We start from the raw sequence: 14,698 nt of genomic DNA, 5'->3' as shown, positions 1-14,698 counted from the left end.
TCTAATTTCAGTAATATTTCATATTAAAATATAGGCACTTATGAGGATTTATTGCTAATTTACATATAAAATAATCCCTAATTTATGAATTTATACATTTTTATATTTTTTATTATCTTTATTTTAATAAGAGTATTTTATTCCCAAGTTTGGTGTTAATTGCAGATTTCTAAGGAAGATTGGAGATTTGGATTAAAGATGAATGATTTGAGCTAAAAAGATAAAGATGGAAGGTCCCAGACTAGAAAAAGATGCAAAGAAAGATTAGGTCTTTTTTATGTTTTATCATTTAGCCCATTAACACGACACAGGAAGCTACCTAACCCTAGAAAACTAGGATAAATAGAGGGCTAGAGGCTCAACCCTGGTGTGCCAGATTGAGAGGAAAACACCATAGAGTGAATTGTAACCAATTGGGAGAATGGAAGGTGCTGGAAGTATGCGTAGCTAATTCTACCCTTTGGGATTGGGAGTAATCTGCTCAAACTCTTATGTATTGAGGTGATATCTTATATATTAATATTTAGTTCTGGATTGATTATTGGTAATGTTGTTTTACTTTTAACTTTCCGTGACAAATTGAGAATCTTAAATCTGACAGAGAGGTATTTTTAGGGTTTGTACCTAAACATCAATACTTAGCATATTTGAGTGCTAGGGATAGACTTGAAATGTTAATTGTCATTAATGTATGAGTGTGATTCTAAGTTGTTTTTATAAATATGCGAGGGATCGATATTTAGGAAACATTCTTAAGGATTTTATATGCGAGAGATCGATATAAATGAATTTTCTACGGGCATTAATTTCAATCAAAGAACTCAATATTAACATGCTAATCAAAATACATGAGAGTGGGAGAGATGAAACCTAATCCCTATTTTTCCAATTGAAGCAATTAATTCTTTGTTTGTTTTCTTATTGATCAGTGGCAAAGACACAGGCAACCACCACCTGCATGGATGACCGACTATGAAACTAACCTCTCGATAGCATAAGAGGAAGAGAGTTTACTAGCCATGATGATGTGTGAATCTGAAGATCCTCCCTCATTTGAAGAAGCTCACACAAATCCAAAATGAAGAGATGCAATGTACGCTGAAATCAACACAATAGAAAAGAGCCACACCTGGGAACTTGTGGATCTTCCAAAAGGAATTACACCTATCGACGTGAAATGGATATTGTACCGGGATGACCGACCGGTCTATTGACCCGGTCAACCCATGCGTCAAGACCATACTTTAAGGTACGAGGTCGACCACGTGTCATATGTGGCCGACCGACATAAGGTGCTCAAGTCAAACCGTTGACCCAATTAGCAAAGGTCAACCCACGGTTAGGAAACGACCTAATCCAACCCTAATCGCTAAACAACCCCCTAATCCGGCCCAACAGCAAGGGCCCATCAAGGTAATATAAATATCACGCATTCCAAGGAAGAAGGTACGTCATTATCTACAGTATTCTAACCAGCCGAATACGATACCCCACTGACTTGAGCGTTGGAGTGCCATCTGCAGGTACCCCACCAGCCTGAGGAGTCGTTCAGCGAGAAGGATCGAAGGAGGAAGTGAGACACGACCGACCGAGTGACACCCGAAGACAATAGTTCTCCCAGTCCCCAACCTAGTTCGAGAACAGATATATTTAAGACCAAACTCAATGAAAGTGGTCAGATTGAGAAATATAAGGCCAAATTGGTGCCAAAGGTTATGCTTAGAGGTTCGAAATCGACTATACAAAGGTTTTTGCCCCAGTTGCTCGACTTGATATGGTATGAGTCTTACCAGCCATGGCAGCTCAAGGCACATGGGAAGTCTTCCCGCTTCAAATAAAGAGTGCCACTCAAGAAAATTCTTTATAAACTTGGTATAGCCAGATTGAAGTATATTTTTATTTATGCAAATACCATTAAAACTGAGAATCCTCCTACGTTAATTTAATGTCCATCATGGGATCATCTGTGAAACAAATCAAATCAAGCTTTGGATTCGGTTGCCTTTGTTGCCTCAAAAACAATTTTTAAACAACTATACTTTAATAACTAACAGGAAGTGTGAAAGCGATACTTAATTTTGAATGGCTAAACATTTTCTTCGATTTATTTAAAAAAAAACTTATATAAAAGCTAAAACAAACATAAATTAAAAAATGTAATAAATAAAACTTTTAAAAGAGGATTTTTTTTAAAGAAAGAGTCGTTTTAGGAGTTTCTTTCACTATTTCAAATTTCAATATTCAGTCACTCAACAAATTTTAATTTAAAATTTAAATTTAAACTCAATAAAGCTATACCAAAGATTTTTAACTTTAAATTTCTTATGTAACCGTATCTATAAAATGAGTTTTAATTAAAATATTCACAAGTTAGATCATAGGAGGGGACCCTTGACTCCATTCCATTTTTTCATAGCAGCTGAAGGCTTGGTAACAAAAACCCATTTCCATAGATGTCTTGCAGTACATGGATTTGTTCGTAGGGGAGACAATCTTTTTAAGTGTGAATATTGTAAATGTTATTATGAGAGGCTTCGAATTAGCAATGGGACTGAGGGTAAACTTCCATAAATCCAGAATTGGGTTATAGGAATTGAAATGTCAGTGATCTAAGTGAAAAGGGAGATATTTAATTTAATGTTCCTTGGGAACATCGGTCTCATTAAATTTGTTACTAATGTGTGCCTTTTTTTTTAAAAGTACTAGTGTCCGTGTGCAACACTCTAACAAAGGACATTTGCAAAATTATAATACAATTGTTAGCTCAGTTGATTTTAGTATATTTTAATCAGTTAATGCATTTTTCAATCAATGTCCAAACATTGGCGTGGCCGTTATGTTTGAGAAAGTGACAACAAGAAGAAATTTAATTAGAAGAGGGATATTTTAAGTATTGATGTCTATCCTTTAAGCCTTCAACATCAGCAAACTGTCCAACAGCTTATTTTTGTTTAGTGACATACCATCTAGGGTCTGGAGTGGGTAGGTATCCAATCTGTCCAACACTATAATTTAATGGTACATTTTCTGCAGTTTCACCTTTTCTACTTAAATCAAAAAACAGATCTGACGTGAAAAGGTTTTTAAATTATAATAATATGGTGTGTTTGGGAGCATAGTATTCAAAGAATGGAGGGTAGATGTTGATGATATTTTTTATATGGCTTAACTGAATGGACTTGGATTAAATATAAATTTTCTAGGTTTAGTTACTCTGAATGGAATCTTTGTCCTATTTTTAATGTTTGAAAAGTATTATGTGATATCACTTGGGAGGAGCTTTTCAATATGGGGGTTGGATTAGGTTCTTCGAATCAAGCAACGCTCATGGTGGCTACAGGATTGTTGAGCCTGTAATATAAGAATTCATAATTCTAGTTCTCTAAACAGAAATAGGTACATCAGTAACTATCAAGAAAATACAAGGTTAGAATCTTATGGTTTATAATATGATTATGTTTTTCTGGACTCAAGAAAACTTAATTTCGATTACATCTCTTGTGTTTGAAAAACTGGAAAAGGTGTCTACTCATCTTGCAGGGAACATGGCAAAGAGGTATGACAATTCATATGGAGGGTAGCCAAGGAAGGAGTGCAGCAGTGGGATCAAGCAGCTGGAAAGATCTGTCTCTGATGGTTGTATTATATTGCTGGAATTCAGAATCATAGTCAATCAGAGCTTCTGTTACAGGAGAAAGGAGTATGGTGAATCTTGGCAGAAAAATTTTCTCATATTTTCATAGCACCTCCAAGACTTTATATGCCTATGCTAGTGTTCAAAGGAAGAGGAATCTATATTTGTTTATATTGGCAGTCATATAAGCTTCATGGACTAGTGAATGTCTCACTTTGGTCAGATTGACGATGATTGATTTGCATTCAGCACCTGCATCTCAACTAATATGCACTATAACCTTAATTATTCACAATCCTGTCTCCAACATCCAGCTATATATGTTTGCTACATAAAACCTTTGGTTATATCTATCTCTTCTACACCCAACCATTTTCATTGTTGTTAGGCATCAAAGGTTGAACTGTGCACCTATTATTGCACTCACAGCTCCAATCTGTACCTTCTACTATTGCTCCAACCCAGCCTCCATGTAATTGCTTCTACACCACCACAGCCTTCATTGTTTCATAAAGAAATTTTTTATAGATTTGTTTGTCACTTACCAAAATGATAACACTATTCGATTTTATGCTTATATTTGACACGATATTATTTTAGTTTGTGTACAATAATGTACACTTCATTTGGTCTTCAAAAAAAAAAACAAAGAAAACAAGTACATTTTTGTCTTTACCTAGTTCATCATTTTCATTAGTTCTATGAAAAATATAATATTATTATAATTGTATACACAGTAGGAAATAATTTATACTGCATATTTATTATTCAAAGGTAGGTTTTTCCAATTTGCCGAGTCCAAATATATGCCCATTTTATTAATAAATAATTATAGTTTTTTTTATGTACGGGAAAAGATAAATAATTATTATCTAAAGTGTCTACAAACTACATAACCTGTGCTTAGCTTTTATTTTCATGTGAACCAACTATTAAACTCTTTACTGTAAGTTAAATACTCATTAACATGCAAAGCAAAAATCCAGTTAAGGGTTGAAGTGCTCTTTTTAAATTTGTCTTCTTCGTTCGTTTCTATCATAGATGACAATTATTGTCAGCATAAATATCAGCATTGTAATGTGAAGAAAACAATTGATCTTATTCCTGTTTTTGATAACGAAGTGGAGTGGTATAAAAGTTCAAATATGTAGGATCAAAGAACATATATAATTTGTAAATAACCCCGAATCTTTCAATGATATGATATGTGAGTAACAGTTATAATTCTTCCACCGGTCAGAAAGGTAGCAAACAATTTACAAAGACCGTTAAAAGAGAGAGGCATAACCACACCTAAAACAAAAGTTTGCATGAGTTAAATTCCACAAATTTACGGCTAGCCTTTTCTTGCAGCTATCTTACATTACAGTAACCCATCTACTATTTTCTTCTGCATCTGATTGGAATCCTTAGGGACTACACTCTATCAGAAATAAGCATATATATATATATAGTAAGTCCTTATATAAGTTGTGTTGCTAGCTGTTCAACATAGTTGAGAAAATATGTCTACCTCTTGCGCTTGGACTTCAAAGAGGTAACCGATTGAGAGTTGCTGTGCCAGTTGCGTTTTCTTTGATTGATGAACCAATTATTAATTTGCTTCAGCTGCAACCCTGTCTCCTCCACAAGTTTTGCCTTGTCATCTTCCTGAAACAAAAGCACAACAAAGGGATAATGCAAGCTCAATGAGTCAGAGATGTCATTATGTTATCATATCATCAAAACTTCACTTGTTAGACTCTTAACTCCTGCGTTTGGGTGGCAACATGCCAATTGCCTATGATAAATTATAAATGTCACAATTAGCAAAATCTTAGTAGCAATATTGGGACATGACATGAACTCTTAGAAAAGAAACATCATTGTGGATACAGGGATAAGTTGATGGTTGCCTCAATAATGAACCCTACCGTCTAGAATTGGTTTCAAAGAAACACAAAATTATGAAAATATTGATTAGACCCAAGATGCAAGGAACATGAGAAGGTGTTCACTTACAGTTGGGTAAGGCCACTTTGCATGTTGCTGCCACCAATTCTTTAACACCGAAGTTGTGTCACCTGGTAATTTCCCAGCTCTACGTTTCCTTAATATTTCCTCCCGCACATCTTCAATTCTTGACTTGAAACCCTGCAGAAACTAAAACTGGTTGGTGATTCAAACTTACGGAAAATAGTCAACTACATGTAAACTGCAAGAACAGCTAGCACATATATATTGAGTATAAGAATGACCTGCTTCAGCTCAATCTTTAGTTCCTGACGAACTCTCTCCATCAGTGACCTTTCAGATTCTGTAGGAAGTAAGGGACCAAATCCCATCATGTCATGTCCTTCAGCGCTAGATTGATCCAAAGAAAAATCCATCTGTAACTCATCTTCGTCATCTGACATTGTTGCACCGGTTCCTTCTCCCAAACTCACTCCTGAAATATAATTAAATAGCAATAGCTTCATTTTGAGAACATTTGGAACGACAAACCCAAATTGGATACTACAGAAATTCAAGTTTGTCACTGAAGAAATATCTTTTCACACATCACACAAATTATACTGGTAGATAAAGGATTCTAGCAGTGAAATTACTGGAACTGACACATGACAAAGTAAAGGCTAAATACATGGGGAAAAGGGTAGTCAAAACATAGTATGGTTGATAAAACTCTTCCTCAATTCTCCAAAGATTTTTCTCTAACAGGTGAGGGAGCAAGTTTGGTTTATGTCTGACATCTTCGGATTATCTTATTCTTCTTGGCAGTTACACTTAAGAAGTAATTAGTCTTACAAAAGATTTTCCTTTAGCTCCATTTGATGTATTAGACCAGAAAATGCATTCCATAAATTTTGGCTGACAACTTTGTCATTTGAAATTGAAAGTGCAAGTGAGGGAGAGATGTCTAGATACAAGGGCCCCGTGGTTTGTCAGTGGAACAATGACGGGTCTTAATAGTGCCAAAATGTTTGACACATCTTAATCATACATAAAAGCATGCAATAAAGTTAGTTGCCGATAACTTCAATAATGGACTAATCATCTATTTTTAATCATAATTCACAGATGACATTGACCAGGCGAATTGAAGTTAATTATTTTATCCTAAAGTGAGTTATACTTTGAAAATGTCCTAAAGGGACAGTTGAATATCTCTTCATTATCCCACTTAAATATAGGCCTATATGTGCAGTCATATCATCCATAATTATGAGGTGAACGTTAGTTGGATACGAAAACAACCATAAAAATCCCCCATATCTAGCAGATCTCCTTAAACCAGAGAATAGAATTGTTAAGCGAAATTTAGATTATTTATAATTTTTTTAAGATTCAAAGAAATTCCTCGTATATCTATTTATGCATATTATAAATTTCACGTAAGTTTAACATGATTATTCAATTCAGTTTTTTATAGGTGAAGGAAACAAACCATAAATCAGTTTATATATTGCGTCAATATATACCTTTGAGTGGATCAAATGAGCTTCAAATACAACTACAAGATAAATATGAAGAATTCTATTTCTTCTTATACTATCTCTTGCTAATCTGCCTACTTACTAAAAGAAGAAGCTAATATTAACTTTTCTTATTCTTAAACTACCATTTTTTAGTTTTAAATCAACACTTTTCTTATTGTTAAACTTTATACTGATTGAATTGAATTATGTTCAAACTACTTCATTGCTTCTAATGATATGTTTTAGATAAAAAAAAAAAACTCAAAATATAGACAAGCTACACTAAATCCAAAAAAGGTAGGCTTGAAAGGTTTCCAAAATCTAACACGTTTTCTCTAATATTTTATGTTTTGATATTGTACTGCTAAATCCAACAACACTTTCATGTCCTCATTTTTTTTTCATTTTTTAACTGTCATAAAATAAATTAGTTCAGCAGTACACTGAACTGCTATTTAACTACTAATTTAGTAGTTCAATATTCAAAACTAAAGTAACAAAGTGGTTTAGAAAGTTTTTATTATAAACATCTTAGATTTTCTAATTTACTATGGATCTTCAATTCAATCCAATTAATTTTTCCCACTCCTACCCTTGGCAATACTCAATGTGCTCTATTGAATTCAAAGTGATTAATATATAGTTTTTCCGGCTCAAGTAACTAACCAGTGATACATACTGGTATATAATTAATTGATACATAACATCGAAATAAATTCCAAAAGAAACAAACTTCAAAGAAGTAAAGACCTAATGTAATATAATTGGAGTAAAATTGAATTCCTAACATGTAGTAAAAATTATAAGAGCAAAACACCTCTTCAACAATCACTACTAAATAAATAAAAGAGGCTTTTTAAAATCATGGTATTTAATGTATTAGTAACAATTTAAATTGCAAGGTATTTAATGTATTTAGTAAAACAATTTAGATTGTCTCAAGGATAATAATCAATAAAAGATTCCTCACATGGAGTGTTCCAAGAATACAAGGAAAAAAAATTAATATAATGAAAATTTCTTTCAAAACTACTGTGAAATCTACTGGAAATGTTTTTCTACAAAAATAAATTTCAATTATTCAATTGGTATCCTAAAAAAAGATGGCTTGTTTTAGCAGTCTTCTAACTCATATATTATATAAAGTTAAGTATTCAAATGGTTAATGTCAAGATAATATTAAACAATCTAACACAATTCTTTAAATTAGATCTACATATATTGTTCCAAAGCTATCACAAGTAACAAGATTTTTTGTTAAATATTTTAAAAAATAATATCTGTGAAAAGATAATTTGTTTATAAATTGATAAAAAGTAAAAAAAAAAATCTTATTTAATGCGTTAATATGTATAAATTAATGTTTAACGTTTATTATCTATTTAATTCATTTTCTATCCTGACCTTAAATCTAGTTCCAATTGTCAATGCAACTAAGTGAATGGTGGATTCTAACAAGGCCGGAAGGAAATAATTTAAATTAAACATTGAATAGTCAAGTAAGGAAATGCCTAAATAGTAATTTTCCCCCTTTGGTTAACCTTTTCATCAACCTTTAGATAAACACACAGCTTTCTATTAAATAAATAAATAATATTTTGTAATTGAAGATTTTTTATAATGTCATTACACAAACTTTTTTTTTTATTAATATCAAGTATTTCAAAAATCTAATGATTTATGATCGACTGACTACCACTAAGCACGTGTGCTTCTTAGAGTCGCATATTAAATTATTTGTATTTGTAAGAGTAAATATTCTCCCCTAAGATAAAAACATATGCAGCTTCTTATGTAATTTTCACTTTTGGGTGAGTTAGAACTTCTAAATATTGTTAATACTTTAATAGTTAAAAAAACACCGTTTTGAAATAAAATATTATATTATAATAAAATAATAATTTGTTTTGATATCAAGTGATGAAACTATCATATCTAGATGCAGTTCCATGGAAGCATATCCAATAATAGGATTATCAAGTAAGAACTTTTACATACTCTTAATTCCTTAAAGAAAGGCCTTTGATTTTTTTTTTCCACACTCGTTTTTTTAAATGTTTTCCTTTCTTTTATTTATATTACTTTTATATCATTTAACACCCTTCCGTTTTCTGCTTCATGTTTTCTTCTCCTATTTCAAACCCTTATATAAGATGGCTAGATATTTATAAGGGAAAAAAAACTTGTGTATTTGGCAAGAAATTGAAGGGAAACAATCTGTATATTACAATGAACTTAATGTTCTTAGTTCTATATTTTTCACTTACATAACTTCACCTATATTTTTCTCCAGTAACATCAACATGTCACCAGCATATACATGTGTGTGTGAATTGATCTCTTCTATTTTCTTTCTTCTCAGCAATATATTCTGTGTCAACTAAGCTTATTATATTAGTATCCCAGGTTGTAAAATTGTACGTGTAAACAAATCAGTGCTGAAGTTGATGCAGATTGACAAGAAACTCATTTGGGATTGTTTTTTCCATGCAGTACATTCGTACAGGGAAAACAAACTAGGAACGGTCAATCAACTGTTTGGATATCTCTCACTCTACTGTTTAAAATCATTGTCATGTCCTAATTAAATACTTTATCAGAAGATGTTTAAAACCATTCTAATGTTAAAAACAAGCTAATCAATTTGTCTGACTCTCCCATTCCCCACTTTCATAGTTAATTTAATTAAATAGTTACAAATATATATATAAGTAAAATAGTAAAACAACATCTTGTAAGAAATCTTACTGAAATGCATTATAGGGATAATTATATATATTATATGCATATATAACAGATCCTTTCTGGAACAAAATTATTGGGTCACGGCATTATAAGTTTGTTAGCAGTGGCATAGTGGGAGAAGAGGGTCTACCATTCCTCACCAAACTAACTAACTCTTCCCATTGCCATTTGTGTACACTCCACCAGATAACATTAGTAGACCCTACCACCCCATTCCTTAGTCTAATTAACTCGACAAGAAAAGCTTTTAGAAAAGAGAAAAATATGCATACCATTATTATGTACCTTCTTTCCTTTCTGCTAAATCGAGTAAATCACAAGAAACAAAAAATGCTTTCATATGCAGAGAAAATTAATTTTACTTGCCTCCAATAACTCCTCATAAAAAATGGCAACATCATACACGCTACTCCTTTTTTATTAACATGAATGATATTTTTTATATAGGAAATAAGTAACAACAACTGCTTCTTCTAATCTGATGGGAAGAAGAATCAAAAGAACAGATAAAAAAAATAGAAATAAAGAGTGCCTTAGTAAATACCTGTGAGAGCTTGTAAGGTATTTTCTATATCACGGCAGGCCATGACAGCCTCGACGGCGTGGACTCTGACATGCTGCTGAAGCTGTTCTTTGAAAGTACATAAAACTATCAAATACTGTGCCTGCAGGGTAACAATAAACAGCAGGGATTCATGAAATTGTGTTAATTTATTTTGCGAGTAAGAAAATAATACGGGTTTGTTTGGTTAATTTACCAGGAAGTTATCGAGTTCTTGGCGGTCATTGGGGGAGAGAGAGTGGGTATGGTGAGAGACATAAGAGCGTAGAAGATGGTGAGAGTGAGATAGCTGAGCATCGATGAGTGGAAGCTGGTCGATGGGAGTGGCCACACGGAGACATGCCACGTGTGCAGCGAGGAGCTGCTCGTACAGCGGATGAGTGGCGATCTCCGCCTTCAGTTGACGGTGGTGATCGGCGGAGACCTCGCCGCCTAACCCACCCATGATTCCCAGGCTTGGTTCTTGCATTTTGTGAATTTTGAGAGAGAAAGAGAAGCGTAGATTGATAAAGGCAAAGCAGAATAATATAGGAAGAAAGGAGTGAGGTTGAGGTTGAGGACCACTCTATTAGATAATAGGTTGTGTGTAAAATTGTAAATGATGATTTTCAGATGAGAGAGAGAGAAGCAGAGTGCACAGAGTTGTATCGTTTTCGGTGTATATAGGGATCTGAGACACAACTTTCTGCAGAAGGTCTGATCAAAACAAAGATTTTACATACACAGAGAAAGAGGGAGAAGCAAAGGCATTAAACACGGTTGATTTGTGCGGTGTGGGTCGTGGAAGAGAGATTGAAGTGAGAGAGAGAAAAGAGAAAGAGAAAGTGAGAAAAGAGAGAAAAGAGTAAGCTGCGGAATCATTACTATGAAAGGGGATGGAAGCGAGGTCAGAAAAAGAAGATAAAGCTGCTTCTGCCACCTGACAACTTCATTTCTTTTTCTTTTTTTTTCTTTTATCTGAAACAATAATGGATTTTTAGGCTAAGGTACTTTCATTTTATTGGCGACAATGGTTTTGGGTTTATCACACCTATCACTACCAAAGAAAATAAAAATCTGTGCCTTTACAAGTAAAGAGAGATAACAAACAGACAAAATAATTAGGCACTTCAAGGACTCTATTAAACCTTTGTTTAAACATGTAAAACACTTATCATTTTCATCATGCTTTTCACTTCTTCTTTCTAAACTTTCTTCAAATGTTTTTAGTTTATTTAAATTTATTTATTTATTTTGTTTTCTGCTTGACTGTTTATGTAGATAAAATCATTGTTTGTTTTTACTGAAAAGCACTAAAATGCAAATGGAGAAAAATGAATTCCTTGTAGAAAAAGCAGGAGAAAGTCCCCTATGAGTTTGTTATGTTACTGACAGCTTTTATTTTTATTTTTTTATAAATAATCGATTTGACAAATATTATCCACATTTTTATTATTACTAGTTTAAATATATATATATATATATATATTTAATATTAAATTATTATAAAATATATTAATTTATTAATTATTATTAATATTATTATATAAAATATAATTGATTATATGTTAAGTTAATCGATTGTATATATAAATATTATATAATATAAATAAAATAATGTTATAAAAATAAATTTAAATATTTATGTAAAATAATAATAACACTACTAATAATAATTAAATTATAAATAAAAAATATTATTATTATTTAAATTTAATATAAAATTTCTTTTTTTATTAAATTTTTTATAATTATAAATATTTAAGTATTATTTATTTTTATTTAACAATGTTTTATATATTAATAATATTAAATTATTCGTATTTTCTTAACTGAGATATTCAACATTATTAAGATATTATTTTAGTATCACTTTTTCATTCATACCATGCATGCATTTTACTGTAGTTTTTAGTATTCATTACACATGTACTTTATGGATTAATAAACTTATTGTATTTTTAAACTTTCATACACATCTTTTACAATTACAAATATTAAAAAAGGAAAAAAAAAATTATAGTAATTTATCTAATGTCAATTCTTAGACAGGAATGAAAATAATACTTTAGTTACAAACAATTAAAATATATAAATTAATAAATCATATTTATTTTTCAATTATTTTTAGAAAATAAATTTATAATTTACTTTTCTATCGATCAAATAAAATTAAAATTTTAACCACGTTCGTTATATTATTCATAAACTTTCATAATTTTTTTCAATTTTTATGATATTTATTTTAATTTAAATAACTATTTTCCTCACAAATTCATCCATCAAATGTACTATTTCAAACAAAATATTAATGTCAATATCACAATATATTGGACTAAAATTTCAATAAATTACATATTTCTTGAAGAAAACTTATAAAAATAAGTTGACATTTTAAAGTAAAATTATTTTTAAGAAAATATTTTTCTTTAATAAAGAGAATCAAACAAGGCTTGTGGAAGTATTGCCTCATGCATGTAGAAAACTTGTAGGACACTGAACATAACAAACGTGGCATCCACATGCTTGCTTCTTCAATGTTAAAACATGAAAGTAGATCTATTGTAATGTAATAAACACTGTGATATTATGTTATTATATATTAACATAATTTGTAAAACATTAATAAAGATATTTTTGGCTTGTGTCTCCTTATAAATGCCTCTCATTCATATAAAGTAATTTTGCCTCAACAATAACAGAAACATGTTTCATCTATTGCACTCACAAAACTTTATAGACTACTCATTTTTAGAGGCTTTCAAATACAAGACAAAATTAACTTGCATTATCAACACGTGGGTTGCAATTTTTTAAATCTATTTTAAACACATTTAATTTAATTATTAAAAATAATATAAACAAATATTTGGCAGTTAATTTTAGCACTCATCTACTTTAAGCAATGTGACCAACGGTAACTGTTTCCTTTTGTTGTGTCTAGCTCAAGTCTTACAGTTATTCTATTGTTATCACACACCAATAATGTTAGTTGTTGAATTAATTTTTTTTTTTTTTACTTCAATAATTTTAGGTCAGCGTATTCTGAAATTTAACGCCATAATAAACTTTTTTTCACAATTTAATGTGTATTAATATTTTTATTATACGAAATAACAACACGTAGTTTGTTTAAATTATATATTATTTTTAAAATTACCCACTAACTACTTAAAAGAGATAATAATACCCATTGTTGATATGTAATTTATTTGGAAATGCATTTTTCTTAGATTTTTTTAAATTTTCATCATATTTTTTCCTTCCTTTAAGATTTATACTGATTAGACTATCGATGCTTCCAAGGTTTTAGAGACCAAATTTAGAAACTAAATAATTGGTAGTTAAAACTTTGGTTGCTAATTAGATACCAATTTAGAAACTATTTAACAATAATAGAAACTAATTTAGAAACTAATATTTTATTTAGTTTCTAAAATGGTCTCTAATTTAGTTACTATTACAACTAATTATTTTGGTATCTAAAAATTGGTTTCTATTTTATGATTTTCTTGTAGTGAATGTATATGTCTAAAGATTAATTAAGTTACTTCATAGTTGATAGAGTAATTTCATTGAACAACTAGTTATATCAATAATAATAATAATAATCTATATTTATATATATAAAGAGATTCTTTTTTTTATAACGGTCTTTTGGTGTATACAATTTTTTTTCTGATTTTATCCTATTAAATATATCTCATTTTATTAAGTATTTTGTCATTTCATATGAATTATTTAAAAAATAAATTATTTTATATTTTTTAAATTAATATTAATGTACATTTTTTATACTCAAACTAACTCTCTAACTCTTTCCATAATTTCTTATTTTAAGGCAACAATAGGAAGAAAGAGAGAGCATATATACTCTCATCCATTTCCACACAAAATCTCACAAATCAAATAAAATAACCTACACTTCCAAAAAAAAAAACTTAAACCCAAAAAAGAAATGTTATTTAATTAATTCATCATTTTTCATTTTTCTTTTACATATTAATTTTTGTTTTTCAATTTCGATTCATTCAAAATTATTTTTTATGTATGTTAGATTTCTATCATCGTAAAAATTAAGCAAAAAAGAAAATACAGATAAATAGATACTAACAAGTTCTGTGTTTGCGCTAGTAATAATTATTATTATGGATGGTATATAAATTCAACTAATTAGTGGGAGGAAAAAGTTGATGAGTGCTAAATTCAACAATAGTTAGTTGTACCAAAAAGAAAAACAAAGAATGAGTTATCATAATTTAATGTTTTAAATTAACCGACTTCTTTAATATATACCCAACAGCAAAATATGATTCAATT

At 30.4% G+C, this 14,698-nt stretch overlaps 1 protein-coding gene and 1 long non-coding RNA gene across 4 annotated transcripts; one reads left to right on the top strand and one right to left on the bottom strand.

Annotated features, from left to right (window-relative positions):
• The first annotated feature begins 3,302 nt into the window (after positions 1–3,302).
• Positions 3,303–4,208, top strand: LOC137811379 (uncharacterized). The gene is made up of 2 exons (XR_011081071.2): positions 3,303–3,426; positions 3,541–4,208. It is a non-coding gene; the product is annotated as an uncharacterized LOC137811379 (long non-coding RNA).
• KNAT7 (homeobox knotted-like protein) lies at positions 3,655–11,369 on the bottom strand. Of its 3 annotated transcripts, none has more exons than XM_068613083.2 (6): positions 10,596–11,369; positions 10,382–10,502; positions 5,872–6,062; positions 5,636–5,767; positions 5,148–5,284; positions 3,655–3,682 (listed from the first exon to the last, which is right to left on the bottom strand). In XM_068613083.2, the coding sequence occupies exons 1-6, from the start codon at positions 10,866–10,868 to the stop codon at positions 3,670–3,672; spliced, it is 867 nt and encodes a 288-aa protein (XP_068469184.1). In that variant the 5' UTR covers positions 10,869–11,369; the 3' UTR covers positions 3,655–3,669. The 3 variants fall into 3 exon arrangements, with proteins under 3 accessions (XP_068469184.1, XP_068469185.1, XP_090154681.1); XM_068613084.2 differs by lacking the exon at positions 3,655–3,682 and adding an exon at positions 4,805–5,057; XM_090298555.1 differs by lacking the exon at positions 3,655–3,682 and having other exon boundaries at positions 4,929–5,284.
• Positions 11,370–14,698: the final 3,329 nt, after the last annotated feature.

This window comes from Phaseolus vulgaris, chromosome 2 (assembly GCF_051622355.1).
Source record: "Phaseolus vulgaris cultivar YP4 chromosome 2, ASM5162235v1, whole genome shotgun sequence".
In the NCBI taxonomy this organism is placed as follows: Eukaryota; Viridiplantae; Streptophyta; class Magnoliopsida; order Fabales; family Fabaceae; genus Phaseolus; species Phaseolus vulgaris.
This window is presented reverse-complemented; position numbering and strand designations above follow the sequence as displayed.